At 51.8% G+C, this 15,427-nt stretch overlaps 1 protein-coding gene across 1 annotated transcript; it reads right to left on the bottom strand.

Moving 5' to 3' along the window:
* Positions 1-357: 357 nt before the first annotated feature.
* On the bottom strand, positions 358-11,272 carry CMPK2 (cytidine/uridine monophosphate kinase 2). The gene is made up of 5 exons (XM_058668313.1): positions 10,399-11,272; positions 8,915-9,029; positions 7,175-7,376; positions 2,691-2,924; positions 358-1,338 (listed from the first exon to the last, which is right to left on the bottom strand). Exons 1-5 carry the CDS (start codon positions 11,101-11,103, stop codon positions 1,212-1,214), a joined length of 1,383 nt encoding a protein of 460 aa, XP_058524296.1. The 5' UTR covers positions 11,104-11,272; the 3' UTR covers positions 358-1,211.
* Positions 11,273-15,427: the final 4,155 nt, after the last annotated feature.

Genomic DNA, 15,427 nt, shown 5'->3' with positions numbered 1-15,427 from the left:
TGAAATTGTTGGGTGTCACACTTCCACAAAGTGGGAGCACATTTCCAACTGAAGCCAATTACATAAGTATGGACGTAAAGATTTTGCACACACATTTCCCGGAGCTGTTCTGAAAAACAGCTTATTAGAACCAAACTTTATTCTAATTTAAGACTCCACAGGGCAAACTTGAAAAGTCCTTCAATATAATGATTTTGGGCTAAGGTATTCTTAAGAAATCTTAGGCAGGATAACAATAACGTACAGATCTATCTGTGTTAGAATTAGAAGGGATTACAGTAATCTGTGGATTCAGTCACTCCTTGAAACCAAGAATTATTACCACTTTTTCAAAGTCAAGTAGCATAAACTCTGATGTCCAGTGATTTCCCCCAAGGCCACACAGATATTAACTGCCCTCATTGCTTATCTGTTTGTCGGAGCCAAACATATCCAAACCTGACTTCAAGTATAGTCATCAGACATTCATCAGCAAGATAATTCAGTCCCATCCCAGGGTCCACTGTGCTTACTGAGCAAGATGAATTAAATCTGTATAATGAAAACACATAAGGGGCATTGCATTTATCTTCTGGGTATCGACTTAAAGTGGTGACTCAGCCCCTGTACCGGAGAAGCATGATGGAAACGCCAGTATCAATGAACTCCTGAGTTAGCTAATGCATCCGGCTCAACACAGAACACTCATTATGTGGAGACCAAACCTCAGGGGGAGACACACAAGCAAACGTGAAGTGGGAGGAGGCTGGTTACTGCAGTCAGTTCACCTTGGGCTAGGTATCTTCGCATCTGACTCTAAGCTGTAGCCCCTGGGAGCACGAGCCTCTGAGAGCGGGTCGATGTCCTGGGTTGAGTGGCCCCTGACCACAAATGGTTCTATTCCCATGGGGACAGGACACACAGATTCTGCAAGAGCCTGAGGAAGATGCAGGGAGCCCCTCACCACGGAATGTAGCCAGATCCAGAAGAGGAGCTGACAAGCCTTCCAGAGATTCAGTTAAGGACACGCTCCAAGAAAACGGCCCACACTGAAGACAGGAAGCAGCCGTAGCCTCTCACTGGAGCACTTCCTCATTTGTGCATATGGATCCATGCATCCATCAGGGAGGACAAGTCAGGGAGCGAGGTTAAAATGCCAGCTCCAGTGCTCGGCACACAGCACACAGGGGCAGCAGGGGTGCTGGGAAGCTGGACACGGCACTTGGCTGCAGTCACCGCCTCTCGTGGCAGGAATGGTGGATCAGACTTAACACCGTGTGCAGCACCTTGTCTTGTGAGGGGCTGGCATCTACCACATGGCAGGCAGGATTCTCCATCCGCCGGTAGGACTCCTCCACCCTGGGGACACAGAACACAAAGAGCTGTCTGACTGTCGCACCTCCTGCTAAGATGATTCTCCTAACACGGTGGCAACGATCGGAAGCAAGGGCCTTGTGCTGTTCATCTCACTGCTCCTCTCAGCCACGAACTCAAAACATTTTGTTCAGTAGACGGCGTGCAGTCATTACGTGCAATGGCTAATCTGTACCAAGTATTTGTTCCCTGTCACATACTCACATTGCTTAGGGTGACTTAGCAGGAGAACTGCTGCCATCACCGTGGTTTTTCTGTTTGTTTGTTTGTTTGTTTGTTTGTTTGTTTGTTTCAGAAAATAGTGGAGATTTGAACAGGTTAGGGAATTCTCCCACAGTCAAGTGCATCCACACTCTGTGTTCTGATTGGTTTCTATACAACAGAGACCTCCACATGAACAGTTCCACGCTGGTTGCTTCTAACACTCCAACAGGTGTCTCCTTCCCCTTTGAAAGTGATTAGCAGCCTTCTCTGGTAGGAGCTGGCCTTGCTGCAATGCCACTTTCATTATGGATGCACCATGATCCCAAGGTTGAGGGACAGGCCCGGGACAAGACAAGAACATGTGGTCCGCCCCCTTCTCACTAGCCCCAGCCGGCTGCCCTTGGCTCTTGGTTCACTCATCTGTGAAGCAAAGACTCTCTTAGGAGGCAGGCTTCACTGAATGGACACCAGGATGTCGATGACCACACCACAGTGATCATTTTTATTAATTCCAGAACGTTATGACAATGTGACAATTAGACAATTATTGTTTTCTGCATAAAAACAATTCTGATTTGAGTCTTTAAGACCAGTGCATGCAAACCTCACCACGATGCAGCCACACAAAGCTGACTCCCGCTTTTATTATTAGAGTGTTCTAACCAAAACAAGCACAATTTCTAAACCACGTAGGTTGTTTTAATTAGGATGTTAGCAGCTTGACCACCTGATAGACCCAGGAACTTGGAACAGTTGCTTGTTCCTTCGAGCCTACATTTTCCTTGCAAGGAAACTGCAACACAAGTAGGGCGTCTGATGGACAGGAAGCAGCTGGAGGTCCCCGTGGGTTCATAACCAAGCACACTTGCTGCTGGATTGCGAAGGGAGAAGCTGGGGATCAGAAGGCCAGGGCCACACAGCTGCTAGCACAGTTGGCAAGGGAGCAAGGTCTGAGCTCCAGCAGCCAACTCCAGCCCCAGGTACTGACAAGCCCCCTGCACAAGGCTGAGGTGGCTGGGCAGATGCTGCCACTGAAGGCATTTGGCCATCGTCCCCACAGTCCTTGCACCAATGTTGACCTGCCCACCCTTTCTGCAGGAACACTGCAACCCAGGTCATGTGATGATACCTACTTCTGGCGAAATGCGCTGTTGACCTCCAACTGGGCCTCCTCTTGGGTCTTCCCCACACCACGGCTCTGCAGTCTGCGTGCCCTCTCCTCAGGACTCACGGTGAGCAGCAGGACTAGGTCGGGTTTGAGCAGGTCCTCCGGCCACTGATACACAGGGTGGTGAACCGGGGGCAGGTGCTGCAGACCCCCACTCACTTCAGTGGCAATGGCATAGGTTGCTGTGCTGTGCCAGTACCTGGGGAGACAAAGAGACGTGAGTTTTCCACCTCTCAAGGCAACCTGTGAAACCTGTGGATTGGCAGCACGGGACTCAGACACCAAGGCATGAGGCTTTCCCGGCCGTATGTGTACTCGGGAAATTAAACCTCATTTTAAACTACATAAAGCATAAAAGTGATATCCACAACAATAATAATGGATGAGGAGGGCTTCTCAAAGACAAACCAGTAGCCTGGGATGACATGGTCTCGTGTTTGGTCTTATAGCCGGCTCCTCTGTGTAGGTGGACCAGTAGACCTGCTCAGCTGTTCACTGGACTTAATGCTGGGTCTTGGCTAGATGAAAAAGGCTTTGATCAGCCCTAATCCACCTACCCCTCCATGCCCTTGCCCATCTCCGAAAGTGTGCTCTGAGAGCCTTGGCCCTGCAGCTGCCTGCTGCTCTGACGTGCCTGGCCATCTCCCTGTCCAGCACCTCCCTAACTCCCACGCACACCCTGCGCACTCACCTGCTGGATGGATGGATTTGGTTTGCCAGGCGCATTAAGCCCGTGATGTATCAGGTGCAGGCATTCTTTGTTGGTCCCTACGCTACAGCTGGTGTATGTGTCGTGCAGATTCCAAGTCTGCGGAGTTAAATGTCGCGCTACTACCACAGCAGCTATCATCTTAATTGTAAATGTCTTGATTGTAGAAATCTCATGAATGAGAAATAGTTCCTTAATGGTAATAGGGTGATTAAGGTGCCAGCCTGAACCATAATCACCGTCAGTGATTACCCCATCTCCTGTACTTTCCAGCTACAGGATGGTGTTATCCAAAATGAGCTTCATTAAAATTGTAAACCTGAAGAGAGCCCACCCAGATGGCAAATGACTGCTCTTCGCTTTTCCTGACAGGTGACACAGCACCTCTTTGAAAGGCCCCACTGTAGACAATTCACAGACACAAAGGGGACAAATCGAAGGAAGAATGAGGGCCCACTGTCCACAGCAGTGCTCATTGTAAATAATCACACCCTTTGGCCATCAGTTCCACACCCTTCCCATTTGCCGGCATTCTTCAATGCTGCTATCAGGAAAACCACATTAGTTCAAATCAAACGCAATTTTCTAACACATTATGCACAGCTTTTATAAATGCTTTCTATTTCAATAGCAATCTGCCATTCTCAGACACTCCATGTGGATCCCCACACTGGATGTGCCTCACTCAGCCACAGCGGAAGGGATGCGGGGGAAGGTGGGAGAGTTCAGGCACAGCCCCACTCAATGTGTTGGGCAACTGGGAGGAAGGAAACTTAAGCTCCGGCCCCCTGAACAGGAGGACTAAGACTTCAGGACTTGGGAGTGTCCTGAGAAGCAAAGGGCCTTCACGAAGTGGACACTTTCCCAGAAGGAAAATGGCAGACTTTCCCTCTAAATCAGGGCGGGCCTGTACCTGCAAAGTGAACAAGGATGGTAGTCCTAGTCAGTCCTAGCAGGCAGAGACACTGCCCAGGCAAAGTGCCCAGCCAAGGAAGAAGGTGCCTGATCTTTCTCCGTTCACTCTGAAATCAGAGCACTCACCAATTATGAGACGGTGACTTGGCCATTCCCAAAGTTCACATCCCTGCCAGTAGCAGGGACAGTGGCAGCCCCCAGCTGGGGGGCACTGTTCTCATCCTTCCCGCTGACAGCACCACCAGACACCATCCTCTCCACACGCATGGGATTTCAGATGCAGCAGAAAGTACACAGAGAAACACGTGATCGCCAGAAAGGAGTAGGGGTTCTGTCTCCAAGTACGGGACTCAAGCTTTCAACACACCAGGCTGCAAACCGAAGATTGCCGAAGCCCGGGGCAGGCTGTGAGGCCAGAGGACTGTCCAATAGCGCCATGAAGAGGGAAGCACTGCAGTTCCCACTTGGTTAGGGACCTTGTTGCAGTCTCCGCTAGAAACCAGCATCTGGGGTCACACGGCTCTCTGCTGCGTGCCCAGGACCAGTGCCACACAATGGCAGAGGTGTGTGCAGCAAAGCAGGGAAAGCAAACCCACCAAAGAGTACAGAAGAAGTGAGGGGCAGACAGCCCTGGTGGTGCGGCCAAGTCACCAAGACATAGAGCTAACATATGCATGTGGGGGTGACCCCAGGGACTGAGCCACAGTGACCCCCAAAAGCCCAGCCGCTAAGCCCAGCACTCACTCGAAAATCGATGCACGCCTCTCCTAGACTCTACATCTTAACCAGCTTGCTTTTTAAGTCTACTATTGGGCAAATATAAATACTTGTTTGTCTCGCTAAAGGCAAAAGAACAGTGCTCATGTTCAGTAGAGATGTAAATCTTTTCGCTACGAATGGAAATCTTCCTCCAATAGCTTCAGTCCATAGTCTGTCAAACCTGCAAATGAAGAGCCTACGGGCCTGGAAATGGATGTGGACATACCAACAGGGTAGTAGGTTCTGTGAGAAGGAGAGGGGACAGCTTATAGGTGGGGCGGGACTCTCGCTCTTGGTCTGGAGGTGGGAGTATGAGTTTACCACCCCTAGATCCCTGAGTTTCTGAACATGTGCCACACTTCATAGCAATTACTGGGCACATCCCTCCAAAACCAAGTAAATCTGCAGGGAGAATAACACAATGAAGAATCCTCCAACCATGACAGATGTCCGTCAGGGTCCTGTTTGGCTCACAGGCCCCTCGGCCTTCCTGGGGAACAGGAGGCTGCCCCAGACTGGGTGAGCATCATCTTTTCACACCTCTCCTGAATGTTTTCCAAGAACTCCACCAAATATCATTCTGAAACGTGTTCTGTTCCTCATGTCAGTATCTGTCTCCCGCCAGCACCATACAGGAATGCCCATCAAACTACGTGATCACTAACTTTGGCTATTAGAATTTTTTTTTAATTATTGTGTATTTTGGGGGCTGGTACTGTGGCTCACAGGCTAATCCTCTACCTTCAAGAACAGGTATCCCATATGGGCTCTGGTTTGTGTCTCTACTGCTCCACTTTCCATCCATCACCCTGCTTGAGGCCTGGGAAAGCAGTAGCACATGGTCCAAGTCCTTGGGACCCTGCCCTTACTGGGACTCCCAGAAGAAGGCCCTGACTTCAGATCAGCTCAGCTGTAGCTATTGTGGCCATATGGGGAGTGAAAAAGTGGATAAGAAAATCTTCATTTCCGTCTCTCCTTCTTTCTGTAAATCTGCCTTTTCAATAAAAACAAATACATCGAGGTCTTTCACCCGCTGGTCCATTCTCCAGATTCCTGTAACAGCCAAGCCTGCCCCAAGCCAAAGTCAGGAACCCAAAACTCTATCTTATCCTCCTGCCGGGGCCCAGGGGCTCCAGCCATCATCTCTGGCTTCCCATGAAGCACTAGCAGGACTGGATCAGAGGCAGAGCAGCTGGGACCCAGCACTCCAGAACGGGAGAGTGAACGGCACAGGCAGTGCTTAACCCACCACACCAGGCTGAAAGGGGGAAAGTGGAATCTCTTTGTGGCCGTGTTTTCTATATCCAGGTCATGAAGACTTTAAGCTTAGTCTGACTCGTTTGCCATACCCTTTGTCCTTTTACATAGCATTCTAAAGCTGTTTCTTTTTTAAGATCCATTTTCTTTTTATTTGAAAGTTAGATTTGCAGAATGAGGAGGAGAGAGGAGAGATGGTTCATCCACTGGTTCAGTCCCAGTATGGCCGCAATGGCTGGAGCTGAGCAGATCTGAAGCCAAAAGCTAGGAACTCCTCCAGGTCTCCCACAAGGTTGCAGGGGTCCCAGGACTTGAGCCAGGAGCAGCTGAACTGGCACACATTGGGATACCGGCACCAAAGGCTGAGGCTTAGGCTGCTATGCCATAGCAGTGGCCCTAAAGTTATTTCTTTCAGGTAATATATATATTTTAAAAGATTTATTTATTTTTATTGAAAAGTCAGATTTACAGAGAGAAGGAGATACTGAAAGATCTTGTAGTATTTTAATAATGTAAATGATCTATGTCATGCCCTCACGTGAAAGCTCACAAAAGCTTCCCATTACACTGGAGGCTAAGCCCACTTTTACCCATCAACAGCCCACTCCCACCTTTCTCTTTCCATTCATCAGAAAGCACCTGCACCAGCCATACTTCTGGCTCACTGGACTACGGCTATTATAGTCACAGCACAGTCTGACTCACATACGTCTGTGTGTTTGTGTACGTGCAGCCATGTGCGCATGCCCAACCACCCCGGGTCTTCTATATCAGGGAGGAAAACGGACTCCTGGCGTTTTTCCACCCACCTGTCTACAATCACAGGGGACTTAATGGATTCTCTGGCGATTTCAGAAGCCACAATATAATTGCCGAGGGAGTAGAAAGCTCTTCGAACAATCGTCGGTTCATCATCGAAGATTTTCCGCCACTGGCTGATGCAAGCAGGTGGGGACTTTAGGAGGACAGCCTTGAGGGTGTCAGAAACAGCCTGGGTCACGGTGGTTTTCCCTGCGGTCACACACAGAAGGCAGAATCTATTGTCCAGAGCCACCACAGCACTCCCAATGTCACCATGAACTTACAAGGGCTGGAGAGACCCTTCCCATCTGTCAGTCAAAGGCAGGGCTCAACCACGGCGCTCAGTGCAGAGCGCTACACACTGAAGAGCTTCTCCCTCCTCTGTTAGGTCTTGAAGGCCTGCAGGGAAAACCAAAGGCCCCTGTGTGTTCGTGAGTTCCCGATGAACTCTGGAATCAGAGTCCCGTCCATCAGAGCCTGTCCCCAGCCCCTCCCCACCGCATCAGCTGCTGGGCGGGGCCAGTCGTCCCCTCTCTTCCAACCTTTCCCTCCTTCATACCACACTCTCTCTGTTGCTCAATCCTTTTCCGATCCACGGCATGGGCGGTCGGGATTCTGAGTTTTAGTTTCTCTGAGTTCCTGCTATTTAGACAGCACTGTTAGTTGCTATCCCTGCTTACCACCTTATCATAGACTCCTCGTTTCCTTGTGTTGTTCTTGAGTGGCTAAGGCAGCATGTCCCTGTGTTGACTATAAACTATACACTGAACCCACAGTATGCTTCTAAGCCACCCAATGACCCTGCAAAAACAGTGACTCTTTTTAACTGTGTTTGAAATGAAGAAACATGCACCAGAGAAGTGAACACCTGCCCTGCTGGTGGCCTGGAGCCAGAACGCTAACAGGCAGGAGGCAGAACCTCTGGCCCCCACTCCCTCCCATCTCCCTGAATATCGTAGGTCTGTGTAGGTCCAGGTTGAAGCTAAATTTTTATCTCTCCTGTTCACATCCCACAGGAGCTCTAAGAACAAAATAATCCACAAAACACATTGGCTGATGGGTTGATACTGAAAATTCCCCCAATGCCTGACTAGGGCGCAGCTATAGACAAGACACTGCATGGTTCCTCAGACGGGTCCAGCAACAACAACACAAACCTGGGCCACGAGCCACCTGCTGTATACACAGAAGGCCCATGCATGGGAACTGCTTTTCCTCTGTGGGAAATCAAAGTCTGCATCCATCAGATTAGCTCAGGGGGGAAGAGCTCCACATGGCAGGTTTCCTTCAGGGTCAGCATCCCCTGGGCATCTTCTGCCACCCCAGAGCCACACTTCTCCCCCTTCTGTGCCCTTCCATACGTCTGGTTTGTCCAGGTAACTGCCGGTCAATTTAGAACGCTCTTCTCCCACCTCCCTTTCCTCTTTTTTCCACCTCTGGCTCCAAGGGGCAACTCTGACCTGCCTGTGGCTCCTGGGCAGGCCAGGCAAGCTGGAGCCTCCAGGCCTCTGCCGGTACTAAGTCTGCCATCAGGAGCACCTGAGCAATACTGTGTTCCTCAAGAGCGGGGGGCCCTGAGCCCAACCTTGCTCCACCCAGGCCCCTGGCATCTGCCCAGTGTGGTGCCCATTCCACACTACAGGCACACATGAAGCTCGGGCTAAAGTTCTATGTGTAGGAATGATTTCCACTTCTGCAAGGCAGCAGTCAATACCATTCCCCATCACTACAATGTGCTGCTCTCTTACCAGTGGCGTCCAGTCCTTCGATGACAATAACGTGGAACTTCCCTTTCTGAGCTGGCTGGGGACACTGGTCGACCATATTGAGCACAGCCCGGGCCTCGGGGATAAAAGGTGTGCACTGGAAAGCAACAGGCATCTGTCAACAGTGAGACTCTGGCACACTTGCAGGAATAGCACTGTGTGGCTGAGAACAACACTGCCAAACCACAGCAGGCATGTAGCACGCACAGCATCCTGAAGCGGGGACAAGCTGCATCCCTTTATTTTATACGGAGTCATTGAGACCAGCAAAGAGTGTGCAGGTGCCACGTGGCCTGAGATCTCCCAGATTGGCTTCCCTGGCAGGAGCAAGGCCTGGCCGGACAGGCACAGGGGTGGGTACAGCTCGGCAGCAGGCAGCCCGCAGTTCTGCCTGCCACAGGCATGGGCTGTCTGCCATGCTGTGGGCACTAAAGTCAGCCATCTGCGCCTCGATTTAGTCCTCTCCTAAGTGCCCAGGGCCCAGGAGGGAGCCAACCTGCCTCCCAAAGCAGGCCGAGCAGGACACTCCTGGGAATGCAGAGGTCCTAGGCACATACCCTCGCTGCCAGCTCTCAGAGGCCCCAGTGAACCAAGACTTGCTTATTTATTCATATGTGCTGACTTAGTCCAGGCTGTCTCCTAAGTGCTGTACAAGTACAGTGCTGGCTGATCTCCATGGTGACTCTGAGAGAACCCTACAACTTCCAGCTCATGAATTACAGACACTGTGCTAACGCATGTTGAAGAAATTCGATGAAGCTGATACAATCAACAAACACCAGAAGTGAGAGTCAACCCAGGCAGCTGATTCTGTGTCCTGACCCACCCTGCAGCCTTGGCCCTGGCCTCGTGTAAACCACAGACCAGCCGATCCTGCCCACACCCCAGGCCCCGGCTGGTGTGAGATCAGAGGGCACCTGCTCTCTCCTGGGGGTGACTCATGCTTCCTTGAGCATCCGAACAGCAGTGCCAGGTAAGTGTGTTACAGACCAAAAGGGGAACAGAGAAATCCATGACGTGGGAGCCTTAAGTCACTTGCAGCAGGTTCACAGCCAAGCAGGAAAGTAGGTACTACTAACTTTTGTTTCCTACACCCCCAAACGCGGACACTCCTCTGCAACCCAAGCCACCAACAATGGCCACTGGTAGATGGCATCACTTTCTCCGAAGCATCTTCTGTCCTGGGCAGCAGCCACACTTTCGGCTTGCATTTAGAGCCTGGCACTGGGCCAGGTTGCACAGTAGTTTGTACATTGCTTTCAGACAAGACGCTTGGAAAAGCCATGGCGTGTAACACTGAGCCTGGCACACAGGACGCTGTGACAACCAACGTGCAGAAGGGCAAGAAGCAAGCCACTTTGGCCAGGAAGGCGGGCACAGGTAGACCACTCGGTCCAGGTCTTGCTTCTAGAAGGCGCAGATGCGCCCCCTCCCCCCAGAGAACAGAGAAGGGACAGCACTCTTACCGCCTCCAGCACTGCCCTGGCAGTCTCTCGGTCGGGGAAAACCGCAGAGCTGGGCAGGTCTGGCACTGCAGGGTGCAGCAGGGGCTCCCGGGCAGGCACCACACGCGCACAGTCCACCTGCAGCTGCTCTCCGTCCTGTACAGCCCAGAGGCGCTGCCACAGCTCTCCATGCGGGTCCACGTCGAATTCGCCCAGGTGCAGGCGTGTGGCCTCCTGACCCTGGTTCAGCAGGTGCAACAGAGCTTGCCGCGTGGCGGGGCCGTCGTGGGGGTCGCGCAGCAGGAAGCCGTGGTGTATGCCTCCAGCCTGGCCATCAGGGTCATAGCAGAGGAGCCTGCTCAGTCGGCACTGCTGGAAGGGACCCCTGCGCAGCTGGAGCAACAGGCGTTGGGTCAGCCGGGCGGCCTGGACCCGCTCCCCACAGCTGACTCCCGCGGCTACCGGCACGCACAGCGAGTAGCTGCGTCCTGGGGGTCCCAGCAGTGACGCCAGGCGGGGATCCGGGCGCCAGCTGGAGGAGTCCGTGCCGCTTGGGGAGGGGGCGTGCAGGGCAAAGTGCGTCAAAGTACTGTCGGGGAGCTCCAGGGCGAAGCAGCGCGGCGGAGCCATGGCCCGGGTGCAGGTGCAGAGCCCTGAGTGCCGCCGCCCCGCGAGTCGCCCGAGCAGCAGTGGCCACCGTGTGGGCGGGCGGCGAGGGAAGGCCATGACAGCCTCGCTGATCCCGCCCTCGGCTACACGTCAAAAAACGAAACCTGGCTAGGGCGGGCTGCGGAGATGTGGCCGGGAAACGAAAGCACCGAGTCCCCGGAACACGAGAGCTAAGAGCTCAGCAGGACTCTCCGGCTCGGCTCCTCCTCCTGGGCGCCAGGACTGCGAGGTAAACAAACCGTGTTTCCTCCCGCCCGTGCGGTCCCAGGGCGCCAGGTCCCAGGGCTGCGCAGCCTCCGCCTGGGGCGTGCGCCTGGGTGACTCCCAGGAAGCTGTGGCTGCCTCAGCCCCCCGGAGCTGCGTGGTGGGAGCAGTGTAGTGGGGGGATCCAGACCCGGGGTTGAGCTTGTCCCGCTGCTTTCCCCAGTGCAAGGTGCGTCTGCGCCCTGGAGCCTGAGGGAAGGAGGACGCTTCGCGGGTGGCCACCTCGTGCTTGCCTTTGTTTCTCGCACTTGACTTGGCCTCCCAAGATGTCAGCGACCCTCAGTACCCGCTACCCATGGCTGCCCCTTCTGCTTCTTTCGTTCTGCCTAAGGAAGGATTGGCACACCTCCCGCTTTCCGCTCAAACTCCTGCAGCCTTCCTCACCTCTGCCACCACTCACCTAGGCCCTTGACACATCTTTGTGGGCCGTAAGCCCTGCCCTCACTGTCCTGTACCCATTCACTCTCACACTCACCAGTGACTCACTCTCACCCAATCCCTCACTCGCCCTGGCATGACCCTCCTCCCCCACACTCACTTTTCAGTTCACCCAGTTTGGCCCCTGAACATTGCTTCTTGTCCATCAGATTCCAGACAGGAATGTGGCGTGTGCAGCCGGACACGAGCCCTGGGAGCCGCGGGCCTGGCTTCCCAGTGCCTACCTGTGACAGTGGGTGGTTTCCAGCTGCTTAACACGATTTCACTCGTTCCTGTTGGCTTGTAAAACCACCGCCAAGCAGGGGCTGGCGCTGTGGCAATGCGTTAGGCTCAGGACCACCGCTGGCCTCCATGCTGCTCCAGTTCCCAGGCGTCTCCCTGCTAAGGGCCTGGGAAGGCCACGGAGGATGAATCCCTGGCCCCAAATGGGAGACCTGGAAGCAACTCCTGCCCATCTTTGACCATTGCAGCTATCAGAGCATGGAAGATATTTCTCTAACTCTGCCTATCAAATAAATTAATTGATCAAAAAGCAAAAAGCATTACCAAGCAGATCAAAATAGGTAACAGTATTCCCTGAAGGGGAAAAACACCATCTCGACACTGAACAATAAGACAAAGAGAGGAGATGTTAATTGCATTAAGAGAAATTGAGCTTTTTCTCTTGATCAGAGTTAAAATTCAGACTATGTTTTAATCATGAAAGAAAAATCGAGGGCCAGCACTTTGTTAGAGCAGGCATATCTGCCACCTGTGGTGCTAGCATGTCACGTGGGTACTGATCCGTGTCCTGGCTGACCCAGCATATGATCCAGCTCCCTGCTAATGGCCTTAGCAAATCAAGTTCTCGGCCCCTGCTTACTCTTTTTTTAAAAAAAGATTTATTTATTTTATTACAGTCAGATATACAGAGGAGGAGAGACAGAAAGGAAGATCCTGCATCCGATGATTCACTCCCCAAGTGAGCCGCAACGGCCAGTGTGCGCCGATCCGAAGCCGGGAACCAGGAACCTCTTCCAGGTCTCCCATGCGGGTGCAGGGTCCCAGTGCTCTGGGCCGTCCTCGACTGCTTTCCCAGGCCACAAGCAGGGAGCTGGATGGGAAGTGGAGCTGCTGGGATTAGAACCGGCGCCCATATGGGATCCCGGGGCGTTCAAGGCGAGGATTTTAGCCGCTGGGCCACGCTGCCGGGCCCGGCCCCTTCTTACTCTTATGGGCGACCCAAGAAGGTCCTGGCTCCTGGCTTCAGATGACTCAGACCTGGCCATTGCAGCCCTCTCTCTTTGTGTATCTGCAGCTCTCTGTAATATTTTCAGTTAAATAAGTAAATATCTTTTTAAAAATGAAATGTGACTTCATCAGCTAAGAAACACTAAAGCTGCTTCTGTTTTTAGCTCTTCGATAACAGAATGGTCCTGCTTCTTTCCGAGCTGTTTGCCCTCTGGGCATGAGTAGGCCACCGTATTTTCATAGACCTCAATCCTGCAGGCTTGGCATCTTCTGTAGCTCCTTGGCTGCTCTAGGGCAGTGCTGCAGCAGCCCTGGGAACTTTCTCAGCCTTGTCACCGGGCCAACCCTCTCTTATTGTCCTAGTCCACCTGGGCTGCCACAGCAAAGCAGACTGGACAGCCTTACAGCAGGAAACTGCTGCTGGCCGCGTCCAGGAGGCCAGAGGCCGATTGAGGAGCCAGCAGCTGCACAGCTCTACAGATCTTCCCAGCTTGCAAATGGCAGCCTTCTGTCCGTGTCCTCACATGACCTTCCTCTGTGCCTGCACCCCTGGGGTCTACAGATTGCCGGTGAATTTGTGTATCCAAACTTTCTATTCTGATAAGGATGCTATTTGAACTAGGGTCCACCCTAATGGTCTAATTTTCATCATTTCTAATTTGGTCCTCTTAGTAATGTGCAGGTACAAGGGTCTTCTGGGGAACCAGAGTAAAAGACTCCACCTTCGGGAGAGGGGCGCCCAGTGTGCAGCTATAATCCTGCTCCGGAATCTCTGTCCTCCGCGCCCCATCTCAGGCCTTCTCTCCAGGTAGCCTCCACTCACCACTCTGCCTCTCCCGTCCCTATTGAACATCTTGCTGCTAAGCAGAAACTCTAGGTTACTCTGAAATATGTTCAGGGCCTGGTGTGATGGCTCAGTGTCTAAAAGTCTTGCCTTACAAACTCCAGGATCCCATATGATATGGGCACACTTGTCCCAGTGCTCCAGTTTGTACCAAGCTCCCTGTTTGTGGCCTGGGGAAGCAGTAGAAGATGGTCCAAAGCCTTGGGACCCAAGAAGTTCCTGGCTCCTGGCTCCGAACTGGCTCAGCTTCAGCCATCATGGCCACTTGGGGAGTGAACCAATAGATGGAGGATTTTTTTTCTCTCTGGGTCTCCTTCTCTCTGTAAATCTGCCTTTCCAATAAAATTAAATAAATCTGAGTATTTTCTGGATCTGCAACAAGACAGGATAACACAGAATGTATCCTGCTTAAATTGGCCTTTTCTTTACAAAATTGTTTTTTACTTATATAAAATGGCAGATTTCCCATATTTCACATTATCGGCTGAGGAACACAGTAGTACTTCTCCCTTACCCTGACTCCTTCCTGCATTTCCCACCCACTCTCTGCCTTCTTGCTTCTTGTTTATCTTCTTGAGTGACAAATATGTAGATGTATATGATATACATATGATGTATATATCATATATATATATATATATATATATAGAGAGAGAGAGAGAGAGAGAGAGAGAGATGGACAGATAGTATGTTCTCATTTGCCTGCCCACTCTTGCAGTGGGCAGGGTTGGGCTGTCATGGAAGTCTACAGTTGGGCACCCGTTGCAGGAGAGTGGCAGGAATCCAGCCCCTTGAGCCAACACTGTAGCATCTTTGGCATCATGTGAGCAGGAACGTGCAGGCAGGACCCTAGGGTTAAGTGCCAGAGACAGTCCGACGTGCCACATCGGTCTCAGCCCCTTGTGTCTTTTTTTTTTTTTGTCCATTTTCGCTGACCTCTGCCCTACACGTAGCTGTAATTCATCGGCCATGTAGTATCCAAGCTCAGTCAATACTAAATTGGTGCTGACGATTCTGAAGTTACAAGATCTTTACTCTAAAAGAAAGAAAGAAACAGCAACAGCAACAGAGCTGCACTGTGCTATTGAGTTTCAGTTTCACAGTCCTACAACAAAGGTGCTGAGGATCCCAGGTAAAGGTGTGCGTGAAACAAGCTTGCCTGCTGTGGGTTGGGGGTGAAGGAAACCAAGCTGGGAGACCCTTCAAAGAGATGCCTTTGGGTTAAAAATAAAGTGTGTGGAAATGGAGGAAAAGCCCAGAGAGCGAAAATGAGCAGATTTCTATTGAATACAACAACTGAAAGAAGCCAGGCACGAAGTATTCATCGAAGCTTCTAAAGAGACCTACCTAGAAGGTGGTTTTAGGAGGCTGGTTTATCTCTCAGACACTGGTGGGCTTTTACATTTGGGAGAAGATAGAAGCTTCAAGGTCAGGCCACGGCTGTTTCTCAGTAAGGATGGTCACTGCATCATATGTCCACTGTGTGAGAAGCCGTGGCACTGTGCACTGCTCTGCAGGTGTCAGGAAGACGTATCGTGAAAAAGAAAAAAATGACAGGAGGATTGTGTTGAAACCAGCTCAACAACGCAGCCATGCATCACAAAC

Source organism: Ochotona princeps, chromosome 8, assembly GCF_030435755.1.
Source record: "Ochotona princeps isolate mOchPri1 chromosome 8, mOchPri1.hap1, whole genome shotgun sequence".
Lineage (NCBI taxonomy): Eukaryota > Metazoa > Chordata > Mammalia > Lagomorpha > Ochotonidae > Ochotona > Ochotona princeps.
The sequence above is the reverse complement of the archived record's forward strand: the minus strand, read 5'-3'. Positions and strand labels throughout refer to the sequence as shown.